The 17757-nt window shown below is 38.9% G+C and overlaps 1 protein-coding gene across 1 annotated transcript; it reads right to left on the bottom strand.

Moving 5' to 3' along the window:
* Positions 1–2024: 2024 nt before the first annotated feature.
* On the bottom strand, positions 2025–10295 carry CCDC71L (coiled-coil domain containing 71 like). The gene has a single exon (XM_043969327.1). The coding sequence runs from the start codon at positions 10169–10171 to the stop codon at positions 9332–9334; it is 840 nt and encodes a 279-aa protein (XP_043825262.1). The 5' UTR covers positions 10172–10295; the 3' UTR covers positions 2025–9331.
* Between the last annotated feature and the right edge of the window lie 7462 nt (positions 10296–17757).

Raw genomic sequence — 17757 nt, 5'->3', positions numbered from 1 at the left:
TAGATTCATTGGAGTATAAGTATAGACATTATCCTCTTTTCTTGAATCCTGTGATCCCCAGTCCTACCATCTTTCAGCCCATTCCATACCGCAAACTTTAATTCCGAAACCTCAGAAATTACCAACAGCCTTCTGAGCATCTCCCCTTGGGTGCCCCATCAACACCTCAAACTCAATGTGTCCAAAACAATCCAGACTTTCTAGACCTTTTCCTCTTTCAAACATGCCTGTTCCTATTGAAGAACCAGTATTCCACCAATCATCTAAGTTCAAACCCTCCATTATTCCTTGTCTTTCTCTCTGCCTTAGCATTCCCTACCCCTATAACTAGCTGCCAAGTCTCATTTATTCTACAACCATAATACTTCATGCATTCATTTTCTTCTCTCCTCTACATGGCTACTACCCTAGGTCAGAACTTCATTTCCTTTTTTTTTTTTTTGTGAGGCAATTGGAGTTAAGTGACTTGCCCAGGGTCACACAGCTAGTAAGTGTTAAGTGTCTGAGGCCGGATTTGAACTCAGGTACTCCTGACTCCAGGGCTGGTGCTCTATCCACTGCACCACCTAGCTGCCCCTCATTTCCTTTTTTTTTTAACAGGGCAATGAGGGTTAAATGACTTGCCCAGGGTCACACAGCTAGTAAGTGTCAAGTGTCTGAGGCCGGATTTGAATCCAGGTCCTCCAAACTCCATTTGGAGTTTTTTTCTTGACAAAGATACTGGAGTAGTTTGCTATTTCATTCTCCAGTTCATTTTATAGATGAGGAAACTAAGGCAAACAGGATTAAATGATTTGCCTGGTGTTACATAGCTACTAAGTATCTGAAATTTGAACTCAGGTCTTCCTGATTCCCAGCCCAGCATTCTATCCACTGGGCCACCTAGCTGTCCCCATGCTTGAATTTCTCTCTCTGTTTAAGTCCCACTCTGGTTTTGTCACAACAGGATAACTCTCTTCTACACTGCACCTTCCCCAACTTCTCTGGAATCTTCCCTGCTGGAAATTTCCATGCCCAGTGCTCATAGAACAGGCGAAAAGGAAAGAGCTGCCATTAGCCAGCCAATCCCTGGTATCTTCCTGCCTTTGGCATCAGAAATAGAAAAAAAAATGTCAGATATCCCTGAGAATCTACTCCCTTCTTTAAAACATATACATCTTCAAGGGAATATGGAGCTGCCCTAGTGTGGAGGTGACAAAGAGTCCTATATCCTTCATACTGAACTTCCAGGAATGATCATAAATTAGCATAACCAGGGTAGCAAACCAATGATTACTCCCTTTTCCCTCCTTCCTGACAACCATTGTGCCTAGGATTTCAGCAACCTCCCAGATTATCTTTGATTTCTTCTCTGCTCTTCTTTGAAGACTCCATTCTTTACACCAAGTAAATTAATTGTTTGCCTGCAGCCTATAACCTATCAACTGCTATTTAAAGCTGATATTCCAGACCGTAGGTTGTTTTTATTTATTTCAATTTGCAATCTGATGTTGCCCTATTTCACCTCACCAAAAACCCAATGGACATACTCAAAGCTGGATTACTACAGAATAGGATAATTCAAAGGACATTCATTCAAATCTTCATTTTGGAAACAATACCCTGAAGGGTTGTTCAAGAGTTTGTGAGGTAGTTGCTTTTTGATAATGATCAAACATTTATCTCACAGTAGTTCACTAGAGAATATTTTCTCTAAATATATTAACCTTCAGGATTCTAGGATTAGATAGGTTAATGGCCTTTAAAAGTTAATATTTAATCTAAAATAATATAAAACAAAAGATATTAATAAAATAAAAATCATATATTTAAAAGTATTGCTAGTGTTGCATGTTATTGAGTTCTTTGTTCAAAGCTCTAAGACTATAATTGGTTTTGTTGTTACCTAGGATATCACCAAAGTAAGAAGGAATGAATACCATCAACAATTTACAGAAGGAGGGTAACACAGAAGCAAAAGACAATTTTAGGATTTTTTTTGTTTATTTTTGAAATTACAATAGGATCAAATATAATTTCTTAAATATTGTGCTACCTCACTTATCTGGGAGTTGTTATCCAACAGATTAAACTCTCCAGAAATGAGAACAATGAGAACAAATGAGAACTAGGAAGCTACTTAAAAAGGCTCTGAACAGCCAAACTAGACGCCACAAAGTTAACACACTTTACTTATAGGAGAGACTCTTTTTAGAAACTATTTCCTGCTATTTTAAGTATAATTCTAAAAAAAGTTAATTATCTGGTTTCTCAATCCATGGCACATTAGAATGGAAGCAAATCTTAAAAGGGGTGGGAATGCTGATGAAGGCCTACTAAAGAATAAGAGCAGCAAGAAATGATATCTAGAAGCCAAACAATGAAAGAGAAAAAAATTATAAAAAGCAAAGGCAGAAACTGAGAAAATAGTTATCTGGTATCTTGCAGCACATAAACAAATAGCTCTATTTAACACATCACAAGTGATACTGTATCGATGTATCAAAGCACAGTATGATAATTTATAGTCATACCTCATGACTCTAAGTCAGCAGGAATAGGTTAAATCACTTTTAATATATTCTACTTGAGGATATTCAGTGATATTAAAAAGATGTGGTAACATAGGCTATTATAAGTAAAAGAACATTTACACGTCATTTAGTCAGTCCATGCCCTATATCACAATCCTCTTCATCCCTACCTACTGTACTTCCCCCCTTCCCCCCACTTTGTAGTTGAAATGGAAAGCCATAGAGGTTAAGGAAGCTGAACTAGTCAACACCTATTTAGTAATACTCAAGGCTAAAACCCAAATCTCATGATTTCTAATTCAATACACTCTCTGTTGTAGCCCAACACTTCATTCCCTGGTGATTCCAGATTCACTTTTTCATTAAAAAAAAACACAACAATATTAAGTAAAGCAAAACTATATATGGAAGAAAACTTATGCTCAATATGTTCACAATAATGACAAAACAAACCACTGTTGAAATTAGTGTTATGAGTCCAAGATCCAGTACACATATCAAATTGAATGCTACTGGCACTTTGAGGAAAAGGAATACACATCCCAAAATACGTTCATACTTTTTCCTTTGTAAAGGTGCTAAAAAAAAGAATGATCAAACTTGCTTTTTGGATTTTAATCAGAAAAAAACAACCACCTTTTCTACCAAAATGACACAAGTAATTAAATATCAGTAGTTATGATTAACAAAAGTAGTATAACATACATTTATAAGGCTGTTATTTTTATAAATAGAAAAATTACTCTTTTATAAGCGAATCACTGAAACTTCAAGTTTCTATTTCACAAATTAAAAAACAAAAATAGTTTACAACCAATCTCAGGCATCCTTTAGCTTTATGGATATGTTTTAAAGATTCACAGATTTTTAAAACTGACGAACCCTACAGATCATTTAACTGAAACCCCTTATTTTACAGATGAAGAAACTGATGTCCAAAGAGGTTAAATGATTTATTCAGTGTCACAGAGCTCATTAGTAATATAGCTGGAATTAGAATACAGTCCAGTGCTTTCTACTTTCGACTGGCATATAAAAACTAAAAACAACTATGCACTTGAAAACAATCTTCATAAAGCTAGAAAGAAAACAAATACTGTAGACAGTTACTTCCACCACTAGGAAGATTCTTAAATTAAAATCTCCAAGTGCGGACATTCCATAGCAAAAGAGGACTGACTTTTAAACCTAGCAGAATACTTGTATAGACAACATTTGCTATGCTAACTATAGTCTTTGCCGTTATTAAGAACTATGTTTATCCTCAAGTCAGACCTTGGAGGTATTTATCATTATGTAAATCATGGTCTAGAATGGCATTTAGCAAGATAGAAGGGAGTATTGAAAGTAAAAGTATATTGCTTTTGTGAAATCTATAATCAAGCTCAATTTAGAGCTCCTTGCTTCTGGAAAATGTCCACATAATGCTTTTTTTAGGGAAACTTTTCTCTTGCATTAAGTTTAGCTACTGTAACTTAGGGATGCTTATCAAGACAAAATGTGTTCATTATTCCCTGTACTATTAAAAAACAAAGTTGAATTGAAAGTTTTATACCCAAAGTATTAAAATGTACATTTAAGCCATTGCTTTAAATATTAAACTATTTTGTTTCTCAGCAGTGATTTTGTGTTCTTGCAAAAAATAACTCTTCTAGTCATTTTAATTCTCTTAATAAAGAAGGGATATACTGCATTATCAACATTTTCTCCATTGCTTTAAGGCTAGAAATCAACAAATAAATCAGCCCTCCTTCACTGTTTGTGATTTCTGAGGTATAAATGCTCATACTTAAAATGTAACAAATGGACATCCTATTTGAACTGGCTCCCTGAATATTCCTGGAGGGAAGTATATCATTTGTAGGTACTAATGTTGACCACTTGGTAAGGTACACATGAATAAAACAACATGATCCTAAAGGAACATTTAAATCAATTTAGTCAAATTCTAAATAGGTCATATAAATAGAGCAAAAGCTTTTAAAAGGCTATTATTCATAAGTCTTTGGCTTTCTGACTTTAACCTACCACTTACCAATTCTCTAAGTATTGCTTAGAACACATTATAGCCTATAATGGCTTGCAGAGAAACTGTGAGCAGCAATTTCCCTTAGGAAGGTCTACATGATATTATATGAATGGAACCCAAATGTAACAAACATCATGATCTTCCTCATTTTTAACTAAGTTGGTACACTCACAGGGAAAAAGAATAAATCAAATTCCTTTGTAAGTTGCCATTTTATTAACTGTTTGTAGGTGTCTATAATGGTTACATTTTCCTATTGTCTTTTCATTTTTCCTTACTTTCTGGATGGGCTGAATATCATATACCCAAGGTTATATTCACAGTTGAATACTGAGGGGAGCTCAGGTACATGGTTTAATCCAAAGTCTAATACCCATACAACTCAATATGGCATACTACAAACAAATCTTGCCACTTTCCTATACAGCATAAAATCTGTGTAAATATGTATTATCACCTTACTAAACTATGATAGGAACTTTGGATCCTACTCTTACACTATGGAATAGAGCTTCTGCTCATGCTGTGGGGTAGTAATCTGTCATCAGTTTTCCCAGTCCAAAATAGAAGGTCTGATTACCAGGAGGCAAGGTTTTCATAGCACCTTAATTTCACCTCACTAAAGCACTCTCTTAAAAGTAAATAGTATAATTACTTTTATTTGTATCAAATTCTGGTATTAGAATGCAAGCTCCAAGAGGACAACCACTGTCTTATCCAACCTTTCTATCATTCTCACCCCTAGGAGTGCTACACAGAAAGAAGGATGCATGTATTGAATTAAATTTCCCTTAGCACATGAGATTCATGGATAAATTTTGATGCACTTTGAAAACACTCTTTAGCAACAGATATGGAAGACTGAACATATTCTTCTGTAAACCAGTAGCTTGGGGGAAATGCTTCATTAGGTAATTCCTAGAAATGAAGCATATACACTCTGAATCAAATGACATGGGGAATTATTGCTTCCAAAATTTGCCCCAGGGTACATGAAATCAGTAAAAAGGAGAATAAACACACAAAGCAAGGCATTAAACTACCTATTTGAAGGCTTCCAAAAATTTAAAGTTTTCCATGGAAATCTTATCATTTTAAATATAAAATTTTTCTAGTTCACATGTCAACACAACCCGAACCAAAACCTTTATCAACACTAGTAACAGACACTGAAAGTAGACGGAGTATTCTCTAAAATTTATTTACAGTCAATAAATTAAAGAGCAAAATACAACCAGATTATAAACCTTGATCATATCCACATCAAATAGAACTGTCCAGGGAAACACTTCAGTTCCATCACGAACAATTGCTTTCTAATGCACTTAAGACATAACAGTCTATAGAAAAGGCTTTAACACACCAATCTAAAGCAAGTATTTTATATATCTCCATTAAAAACCATCAAATTCAAGACTGCTGTGGCAACGCTGATATTAAAAAATCTACAATGAATTTCATAATTACTTGAACTTTTTGTATTCAAATATTTTAAAATGTATTTCTATTTAGGAGTTCTCAGAAAAAAATAATCCTATGATTTACACATTGGGTCAAGAGCTGTCAGCCACCAGCATCAAAGTTATACATGTCCAATAGAGTGTTCAAATTGGACAAAATAAATACACATCACAACGGCAACACTCAGCTATCAACAATGAAGTATGCCCTCAACAATCATCAGTTTATAGGTTTCTAGTCAGGGAAGTAGGATGCTGGTTGGCAGGAAGTAGGGTCAAAGTGATAATAAAGAATCTAAATATTATTTAAAGCACCCATCATACTTAGGCACTCAAAAAAATATGGCAAGAAAGGTTGGTAAATTCCTTTCTAGCTTACACTCCATTTGTGCCATGTGAGATGTAAAGATAAGAGAAGGCAAGAGAATGAATGAGAATCATGAGATTTAGGGTTCCTAAAGGTATTTTATACAAACTAAACTACATATTTACTTTAGACAGTGGTGGTGAATGAGTGCTCCTACCCTCCCCTGCCAATAAAGGCCATTGTGCTAAGATTTACCTTCCACACAGTTGCCAAAAATATTGTACTTATCAACTACATTAGAGGCTTCTTCATATTTTAGAAATTACATTGGCTTTATTTAAAAAAAAAAAACTTGGCAAAAATAAAAATTTCACACCATACTTCACAAACTAGAAATGGCATTGTTTTGTGAGATCATATAAATTACATATTGGACTCAGGGTGGGCAATTACATCCAACTGAAACCAAGGAAGCTTAAATAATCTAGGGAAGCATTTAGGCAAGTCACAGATTTACTAAATTTCAAAAGCACAAGAAGAAAAGAAATTAAGAACCTCATTCAAAATAAATACATGGTGTCAACAATTGTTTCATAGTTATGTGCTGAGCAAGAATTACAAAATTCAACCTCCGAGAGAAATCTGATTTCAAAATCATCTAGGAAATATCTGGATAACCTACACAGACTGCAGTCACATTCTAAAATGGCCATTAGGTATGTTTTTGAAAACTTAAAATCTTGTAAAACTACATAAAATGGCATCACATACCTAAAAATTAATACTAGGTTCTTTGAAAGGAATGCTATGCATCTGAAATACAACTAGGTATGAAACTTGTAACCCAAAAGATAAATCTAGGCTTCCATAATAGTTACAATTTAACATTTCTTCATCATCTAATAAATTATCCACTTTTATTTACTCATGTGACTGTATGATTAAACAACAACAAAAAAGGCATTGAATAATAAGTGAATTACGGACCATGAGAAGATTGCTGTAAAAACTGGCATGAAGTCATTCTTTATACGAGAAAAAAAAAATCACCAAAAAAATACTATGGACTATTATTGAGTCTGCAAGATCTCATTTCAAAAGCTAAGCCAATATGAGTTCTAGGAATATAAAAGTCAAAAATGCAACTCTTTCCTTATACTCCCTAAAAAGCTGCCAAGCAGAGTTAAACCTCAATACTGAGGATTTCATATGCCAAGTTCCAGCCTGGAATGGATTTTTCCATGGCAGAATAATTAAAATCTTGAAAGATAGTGGTACAAAAAAACACTACGTGACCCTTTAGGTATTGCAGTGATAACTGGTTATGGCACCACTGGCTACAAACCATTAAGTCTTGCTGCCACCATTACCAAAGGCACTTGGATAATCTAGAATCCCACATTTGGCCCGAGCATAAACACTAATATAAAACAGTAATTGAAGGGTTAGCATTAAATGTGGCTAGCCTGTTGGTTATTATGGTCTTAGGCTGATAGAAAAAGACCAGAACTGCAGATAATTATGAATGGAAAGAGGAATCCAAACTTTTATCTTAAACACAAGATCAACAGCTCGTTTTTGTCATAATGTTGAGAGATTTTTTTGGGAAGAAAAAAAAGTGATGACTGCTAGGTTGGGCATCTCTTGTTATCTAACAACCAAAAAAATAAAAAGCGGCTATTTTGCCCAATTTCAATTACAACCAATTATTAAAACCAAGAAATGCTCTCACCCCTCTTGGTCATTACTGCAAAAGTTATAAAATTAATTTGTATATTCTGACTACCATTATAATAAGAATTAACTCATACACATTCATTTCTCATTTACAAATCCTTCTGCTTAGAATAATCTTGCTGGTTTTGTATACTAGACTACACGGACCCAGGCCAATATACCTCCAGTTTTGTTTGGTGCCATATATTTATTACCGATGTAACCAACAGTAGGTTCTTTAAAAATTAGTTCATTTTTCATCACAACCATGTTGTTTCAATGCATTTAAATTTTTATTCATTTTAACTGAATTTAACAAGTCAGCTTTTTCTAAACAAAATGGTATAAAAAAACCAGTATGCTACTATTATCTTCAGGTGCTCAGTAAATATAAACTTAATTCAGATATAAAAATTTTAAAAATGACTAAAAAATGTTTAAACAGTTCCATTTTGTGACTCTTTATAATCACTGAGCCCATGAAACTCAAAGCCATACAAATCCTTGCACCAATAACGGTCTTTAAAAGCCCTGAACCTTTTAAAAACGTGTACTTAGGTCAAAGCTCCAGGAGCCAGTAAAAACTGGGGAACACATGGGATTCAGAATACCCTGAGCACATATTAGTGCAATACCACAAAATATCCATAATCCTCCGTCCAGAAAGAGGGGTGGCGGTAGTGGTGGTGGTGGAAAAGAAATAAGCTAAGTAAAATCTGGCTTTATTATACAAGCATGAAACAAAATTCCTTTGGAAAAATAATGACTTCTTCGGTGGACTTCCAGACCAGTGAGGTAGAGTCCAAAAGGGAGAAAACGGATCTGTCCCCTAGAGTCCGGGCGACTTCTCAGTCTAGGGGTGAGGGTGGGGGAAGGATGCGGTCCTGCCTCTTCGGGAGTCCAGGTGTGTGTCTCCTCCATCCCGCGGAATCCAGGTGAAGACGCAGAGGAGGGAGACGCGGGCAGTTCCTTCATCCCGGGATGGGGAGCGGGGGAAGCAATCAGATGAACCTTCTTTGCCCATAAAGTGCACTAAGGGGACACGGTCCAGGCCGGAATTGTAAACACTAGACTGACACTTGTTCATTTCTCCTGGCGGAAGCTCAGTCCCCAGGGGAGGCGGCGGCGGGGCAGCGGAGGCAGCGGCTCCTTGGGTTGAAAAGTCGGGGAGAACAGCGGTGGGGAGTCCCACGAAGTGGAAGAGACGAGTCCCCCCGCCGGCGGACGGGGAGCCGCGCCGGGGTGGACGGGAGAGGGATGGAGGCGGGGTAGGGGGCCGGGGCAGGGGTCGGTCCCCTCGCGAGTCTCAGGACGTGGCCACGGGGAAGCGGCGGAGCCTCACCACGGGCTCCAGGTTCACTCGCAGGACCTGCTGGGCTCTGCGCCGCGCCGCCGCCAGGCTCCGCTCGCCCCACACGTCGTGCCCGACGCGGATGGTGGGGAAGGTGGTCAGCACCGGGGTGGCGGCCCTCCAGATCTCCTCCAGGGTCCGGCCCCCGAAGCGGCCCGCGTGGGGCAGCGACGGCGGCAGCAGCGGGGGCGGCGACGGGGGCGCGGGCAGGGCGGGGGGCAGCGGCGAGGGCTCGGGGCGCGGCGGGGGCACGGGCGCGGGCTGGGGCGCTGCGGGCAGCGGCGGCGGCGGCGGCGGCGGCGGCTGTTTCCTGGCTCTCTTGGCGGCTCCGGCTCCTCGGCGCCTCCTCCTGGCCGCCGCTCCGGGGGCCGGCCGGCGGGACGGCGGCGACGGCAGCGGCGGCGACGGCGGCTCCCCCCCGCGAGCGGGCTGGCTGTTGGCCGCGGGCGGGGGTCCCGGGGGGTCCGGGACCAGGGCCCGGCAGGACGAGTAGCCGTAGACGTCCTTGCTGCGGAGGATGTGCGGGGAGAACTGGTGCTTGAGGCTGCAGAGGAAGCTCCAGAGCTCGGCGTCCGAGCTCATGAACTCGGTGCTGCGGGGCATGAAGAGCTTGAAGGCGTCGCCCAGCGCCTTGGTGCTGCCGGCCAGGGACAGCTGCGAGCGCGAGTACACCACCTTCTCCTCCCGCTCCGCCGCCGGCCCGTCACCTCCTCTGGCCCGGGGGCCGCCGCCCGGGGCCGCCGCCGCCGGGGCCGCCTGGGGCCGCCGCCGCCGCCTCCTCACGCTCCGCCGCATGGGTGCCTCCTCGGGACGGCCACGGCAGCCGCCGCTGCCCGGGCTGCCTCCCGCCCTCCCCCGCGTTGTCCTCCGCCGGGGCGGCGGTGGCTGCTGCTCTTGCCTCCCGCCCGGCACTTCTTTCGTTACTTTTCTCGCCTCCGCCGCCGCCCCTCCCCCTCAGCCACCGAGGGCGGAGGACGCGGGTGGATATCCTGCCGCCCCGAACAAAATGGCGCCCGGCGCCCACCCCTGGGCTTTGTCATTGGACACCACCAGCCGCTCCCCCCTCGTCTTCTCTTTCTTCTCCCCCTCTCTTTCTTCCCCTTGCCCTCTCTTTCTTTAAATGTGTCCGCCCCAGGCTCCTCCCACTGTCGTCCTGGCCCCACCCATTGGGTGCCCTCGTAAGAAAGGGGAGGGAAGGGGAAAGATGGGGAAGAGTCCAGGTCTAGGAAGATGGTGGCTGGGATGGTTGGGCATGGTGGTGATGGTGATGGGTGTTGGACTCAAGACTCACCCGAAGTTGGGTGGTGTAGGTTTTGATGGCATGTGAAGAGTGAAGTGTGTGCCAATCCCACTATGGGAAGGGAGGGTCAAAGTTACACCCTAGGTTAAGCATGATGATTGCCGGAATGCCACCTAGGTCTTCAGTTTGAATGAAATAAAAGGGATAAGTCATAAAAGATCGTGGATTTAGAGCCAGAAAGGACCTGAGAGATCATCTGTTTCAAACCTTTCATTTTATGGATGAGGAAACAGACTACTGAGACCGAGGAGGTCAAATGACTCCCTCAAAAGCCACATCTGGATCCAAACCATGGACAGACTTCTGACTCCAAATCTAGCATTCTTTCCAACCTATCCAAAGGTTTCAACTATCAACAGAGTGGTGGAATTGGAACATCAATCGCTCCCACAATAGGACATCACATAACTCTAATTTAAACCACCCCCCATCCCCCCATTCCAAAGCCACTGTTAATATTTCTTTCTTTCCACCTTCCTACACTTAGCTTTCTTATCTCCCCGTCATCATTTCAAGAACGGTCTAGTGGTCCAGAGACATTGGGTTGATCTTGTGAAATATAAGAAAAACTGTCTAACTTAATTTTTTCAAAAAAGTCTTTTGTATTTGTGAAATACTCTGCTTATCAAAAACCAAGATCATAAACTTTCATGGTCCAGAAAAATAAACTTCAATAATGCTTATTCAAGTTGAGAGGCATTTGATAATTGAGAATCAATTATAATCATTGATGTGACCACTTTGAATCAATAAAATATTCCATTTGAAGATGTTATCTGAAAAGTCATACTTTGATATTCAGTCTCCTCAAAGTAGTATTGTAATCATGTATTTATTCACCTGGCTTCAAGGGGAAAATGCATCAAATTAATATTTTAAGAAAATCCAACATCATATAAAAAAGTTTAAGGAAGAGTTTAAAATGCATTGTATCTTGAAAGTGAGAGAAAATTATTAGGATTCAAGCACTGAATAATGGAAATGAAACAGCAAAAAGAGAAGAGTGCTGAAAAAAGCTTAAAAGATTTTATGACTCATAATTTGTATATATGCTTTATTTTAATTAGAAGTACCTTGAAGTACTTTAATCCTTTCAGTTCAAGAATTCTCTGAAAATGGTAAAAAGAGGTAGGTAGCAGATTTAACCCATCATTGCCCATTTTGTTGTCTGCATGGAGAATTATTGAATGATGTAGTTACAGTGACTGTGTTTTGTATGCTATCATTCAGATTCCAAATTTTAATGTTGAAAGAGCTCTCAGACTATCTACTTCAACTCATTTTATGGAGGAGGAAACTGAGGCTTGAGGAGGTCAAATGATTAATCCAAAATCACATAGTTATCTAGTGGCAGAGCTGGGAGTAAAGGTCAGGGCTCCAAGCTTCCTAGACCAAAGCTGAGAGGACAGTGACTTGCCCAGGGTCATGCATCTGGTACATATCTGAAGTGAGATGTGAACAGAGGTCTTCCATCTTCCAGTCTAATACTCTATCCAGTATATTATACTCCTGTCACATCACCAGACTCTTAACTCCTAGACTAATACTTCACCAAAATCACAGTAACTTTCTACAGATTGGTAGATCATAAGTTCCTTGAGGAAGAAGGATCTTATTTACCTCTATGTCCCACTGACATGTTGCCTTAAGAATAGTAGATGTTCCATAAAGGTTTATAGAAAAATCATTTACTGGAAAAGGACACACACGTACATAATCTCATAAAGACAAGTTTTGAGATTACATTTTAAATATAATAGTTTCCTATGTCCATAAAAAGAATTCATGTTGCAATATTTCTTTTTATCTCTATTCTCTCAATATTTCTGGGAATACACAGGAATGTGAAATTTGAATAATTCCCATTGGGATGTCCCAGGGAACTGACTTTAAAAATCATCAGAACATAAGTCAGTGGAAATTTAGGGGAATTTTATGAGGAAAGAAAAGGTCAAAGAGTTATATAGCACTACTTTAGTTTTTCATCATAATCCTATTTCATGTTGCCATCTAATAAGTATCATGTGTCCTTAAGAAATATTTAAAACAGATTATGGAAATCAGTATGTCAATATGGGTATACACATATAGGCATAATTTGTGAAGTTAAACAACCTTTCATTGCAATTTTAATTTCCAGAAAACATCTCTACAAATTACATTGCTTCCTAACCTTTGTTCAGTAGTAGCAGCAGCAACAGCAGACATTTCTTTGATGCCATAAGGTTTACAAAGTGATGATATACACATATGTCTGTCTTCTTTCTACCTAAAACCACTGCGCTAATTCTTTTTTTTTTTTAATGCCTTTTAGTTTTTGGTTTTTTTGGTGATGCAATTGGGGTTAAGTGACTTGCCCAGGGTCACACAGCTAGGAAGTGTCAAGTGTCTGAGGCCAGATTTGAACTCAGGTCCTCCTGAATCCAGGGCCAGTCCTCTATCCACTGTGCCACCTAGCTGCCCCTACACTATGCTAATTCTTGAATACTTTTTTGTGACCAAAATCAAAATTGTTTTAAAATTGTTATAATATTGACTTTTGAATTTACCACTGTTTGTTTTCATTAACTGATTTTCCCTTCTTAGGGTTTCCTCTTTTGGTACCTCTACTTCTTATTCTGCTGTTTCTATTTATTAATGATTTAGAGTGGATATCTTGCAAATAGCCATTTGTCCACTCTCTAGGGACAAATAAAAATAACAACAGAAAGAAAGATGATTTCTTTTACTACCTGTTAACCTCCTGGGGAAAGTCAGATTAAGTACGTTCTAATCAATACACATTAAGCACCTTTGTGCTATGCCTAAGGGATATACAAAAATTAGGTAAGATAGTTCCCTGCCTTGTTCTCAAGGAATTTAGTACCCCTGAGGTTGGTAAAGCCTTCTGGAGGGATAATAATTTTGTTAGGTTTGCTTGCAAGTTAGAGTGAAGGTGTTTAATAAATTATAAATTAAAATCATTTGTATGACTCCTAGAACTGTTCAGATTTTTTTTTTAAAAGCTATATACTTTGGAACCCTAAGTATTCTTGGTTTCATTAGGGAGAGATTGGTACTACTTCCACTAAAACCAATTGTAACCCCCTGCCTTAGTACACAGTCATTGTGAGTTGTTATGGATAAAACAATCTATATCAAGCTATTACAAAATAAATGGTGGGTATGAGAATAAACAAAAATATCTTTTGTGCATAGTCTCTCTATATAACGTTAGTTTAAAAAGAAGCCAACCAAAAATAATAATACTTAAAAGCACTAACTGAAAGATGAAAATTAAATTTTCTCTGTTGGCTACCTCTACTAAACCATGCAGTTTTTATGGAATGTATATGTATTCATCAAAGAATGCCACTTGAGAATATTTATTATGCTTTTTGTGGTTTAACCAGTATCTTCTATGCCCTGTTTTCCACAATTAAATGATAATAATTAAGAATTTCTCAATCTTTGGCTTACATTTTATACTTTAGCCAAGTAAATAACCCCTGATTTTATTCTAATCCCTATCAAATACATGATGTGGCATAAATTGACAGCAAAACTTCCATTTTTTCCCCACTAGTACTTTTTCTGCAATAGTTTGGATTTTTCAGCTCTCTAACATGTTCTCAGATGGCTTGATTTTGTGAGATATGTAATCTTAGACGACAAAGTTCCAATGGGACATAGTGTATCTACATTTCTTATTGGGCATTTCATGTTTCAAAAGTATATCATGATAGTTGTATTTTTAAAATTTGTCAAACAATAACTATGTTCTGATAAGGAGCCTTCATGTTCATCTAGACTAATTTTCCACCTAATGCAACCTTTAGGAGTACCTTTTCTATCGCATTTCTGATGATCACTGAGACTTTGATTGAATACCTCCAGTGATGAGGAGTTCATTACCTCACAAAGCAAGATTCCATTGTTGGACAATGTACCTTAGAAGGTTGTTGAAAAGCTCTACCTGTTAAAAAGTTCTACCAAGATTTAACTTCTTATAATTTTCACCCATTGGCTCTAATTCTGCCTTCTGGTACAGCATAACACAAATTATATCGAATTAGATTTTTGAAGGTCGCTATAATGCCTCCCATAAATCTTGTCTTCTCCAAGCTAGACATAGCCAGGTATTTCAAGTGTTCCATATACCCATTTGTGTTTATGTCTATATGTGTATGTGTATAATAGGTGTCTATATACATATTATACACACATACTTATTCTGTGTGTTTGTGCTTTGAATTCCTCATAATACAGGATGCCTTCTACATGTCTTTCTATAAAAAATACCACCCATAGTTATATAAAACCTGAGATGTAATTTTTAACAGTATGAGATTATAATTTCCCATGATTTGGAAACTATAGTCCTGTTGTGTTAGCTTTTTAGCAGCTACATTACACTATCAACATGTTAAGTTTGTGGCCAACTAACACCCTTCCCCCAGTTTTGGGGTTTTTTTTTACATGAACCACTGACAATCCATGTCTTTTTGTACTTTATACATTTTCAGAAGATTTTTTAAATTTAAAAGTACTACATAGCATCTTATGTATTTTTATGTATTTATGCTTTATTTTATATTATAGCTATTTGTATTGTCATATACCTATACTATATTGTAATCTCTGTGAGGGCAAGGGCCTATATCTTACATAATCTTTCTATCTCCCACAACCTGTACCACAATTGTCTGTAGTTGCTTAATAAATATTGAGTTAAATTGAATTTATGTTAAATTTAACCTTTTTGACTTAAATTCAAGTTATCTTAATTACCTTCTTTTTTATATTTCAGAGCTCTTAACTATTTAGGCTCATTAATGTGTATATATGCTTATATAGGGATTATAATTGGTGAAGTTACAAAGAGGAAAGAAAAAAAAACTCTAGGAAGCAAAGCAAGAAAAAGGGGAAAAACACCTCTCAAGACATTACTTGAGTGAAGCCAAGATGGCAGAGAAACAGGAAGCAGTACAACCAAACTGCTCCACTAAAATCTTTCCAAATGGATCTAGAATACTGAATCCTTATCAAGAATTAGAAGAGGGGCAGCTAGGTGGCACAGTGGATAAAGCACCAGCCCTGGATTCAGGAGGACCTGATTTTAAATCCGACCTCAGATACTTGACACTTACTCTCTGTGTGACCCTGGGCAAGTCACTTAACCCCAATTGTCTCACTAAAAAAAGAAAAAAGAAAAAAAAAGAATTAGAAGAAAAAGTCACAGAGAGTAGTTTTGGGGTTTTGTTTTGTTTTGTTTCTAGCTGAGGTCATCATAGGGAGACAGAGGAAAGTCTGCAGACTTGGAGACAGGATCTGGTGAATATACTACACATAGCACTCTAGTGGGCAGGGAGAGACTGTTCACCAGTGCCCTGATCCAAAACAGGGCACCCTCAGAACCAGCTAGAGATCTGAGGAACAGATGGGAACTGGAAGTTTTGTCATCTACTAATTAGTTCCAGGTCATAGATACAGGACAGACTGAGGAAAGATACTGTAAGGGGCTAAAATTCTAGCTATACTACCTAAATTTTAATGAGTGGTCGCCAATAAATTATAAGATTTAGGAAGAGTATTTAAGTATTTATTAAAGAGCATTAGGATCAGAGAGAAAGGTAAGAATCTAACTATTTCTAAGAGACCCCATCATCCAACCCACCATGGTGAGGTCAGGAACCAAAAAAGGAAGAACCCCTCTGCCAGCATCCACTTCCTACTTCGTGTCCTTCTCCCAGAAATGGGAGGCTCCTCAAGTTGATTGGCTGGTAGCTTTGATAGATAGTACTCACAAGCAAACGTCATTTCCTGACGCCAAGGAACTGACCACATGGTTTGCCCTCAGCTGCCTTCTCCTCATGGTGGAGCTTTCCTACAGTAGCTCTCCAGTAGGTGGCATCATTCCAGTCATTACAATACCTGCATCCAAGAGTGGCATTCTGAGGTGGAAAGCTACCACAGGTCCTAGTCGAAGAGGAGCAAGTCCAGAAGCAAACAGTATCAGTGTGACTGACCCCAGACATAGAGTAGGGCCTTGGTTCCAGCTTCTAGAGCAGTCTGAAGCCTGCAGAGGAACAACCATGACAGCCTTCTTAGACCAACAGGGAGACTACAATTCTGTCACTCAGAACCGGCAGAGCTTCCTAGCTGGCTAATAGTGGCAATATTAAGCAACAGTCTACTCTTGCTTAGACACAAATCAAGGTCAGGAACCTGCAGAAGTCAGATGAGGAGAGCAACAATCAGATTTTGCCTTAGATCAGAACACTTTGGGAGCACTGAAAATTTATATGTTCTCTGACTGAACTGTCCTTGAGATCCTGGAATAACACCACACTCAGTGCCCTATGAAAGAAGCAATAGAAGCACCCCAGACCTTCTCTCTAGAAGGGTGGCAGAGCCAAACACTAACATCAATTCTGAAGTCACAAAGTAGGCTCGAAGAATGAGCTAACAAAAAATTAATCCCCCAATTAAAAAAAAAAGTGATTATGGTAATGGATGCTCAAGTTACAAATCCAAAAGAAGAGAATGTATCCAAAATATCTACAAGCAAAACCTCAAAGAAAAACACTAGATTTCCTGGGAGAAATGAAGCAAGTGTTTAAAAAATGTTTTCACCAATGAAAATATAATGCTAGAGAGAAAAGTTAGAAAAGAAATGAGAGCTATGGAAGGAAAACTTGGAAAGAAAATTAACTTGGCACAAGAGACACAAAACTTTACCTAAGCAACAATTTCCTGAAAATCAGAATGGACAACATAGAAGAGAATGACTCCACAAGAGAACAGGAAATATTAAAACTAAGTCAAAAGACAAAAAAACAAGAGGAGCAGAAGGAAGAGGAGGAGGACAAGGAGGATGAGGATAAGGATAAGCATGAGGAGGAGGAGGAGGAGGAAGAGAAAAGTACCTCATACACAAAAATAAGTGGCTTAGAAAAGAGATGGAAGTAAAAAATGATTTAAGAATCACTGCAATACTTGAACACCATGACCAAAAAATGAGCCTAGACATAACATTTCAAAAAATCTTAAAAAGAAAACCATCCTGATCTCTTGGAAACCGAAGGCAAAGGGAAAATGC

This window comes from Dromiciops gliroides, chromosome 5 (assembly GCF_019393635.1).
Source record: "Dromiciops gliroides isolate mDroGli1 chromosome 5, mDroGli1.pri, whole genome shotgun sequence".
Lineage (NCBI taxonomy): Eukaryota > Metazoa > Chordata > Mammalia > Microbiotheria > Microbiotheriidae > Dromiciops > Dromiciops gliroides.
The sequence above is the reverse complement of the archived record's forward strand: the minus strand, read 5'-3'. Positions and strand labels throughout refer to the sequence as shown.

What these genes read in the sequence shown, in the direction of transcription:
- CCDC71L (XM_043969327.1), bottom strand. Translation starts at nt 10,171, where the DNA reads ATGCGGCGGAGCGTGAGGAGGCGGCGGCGGCGGCCCCAGGCGGCCCCG.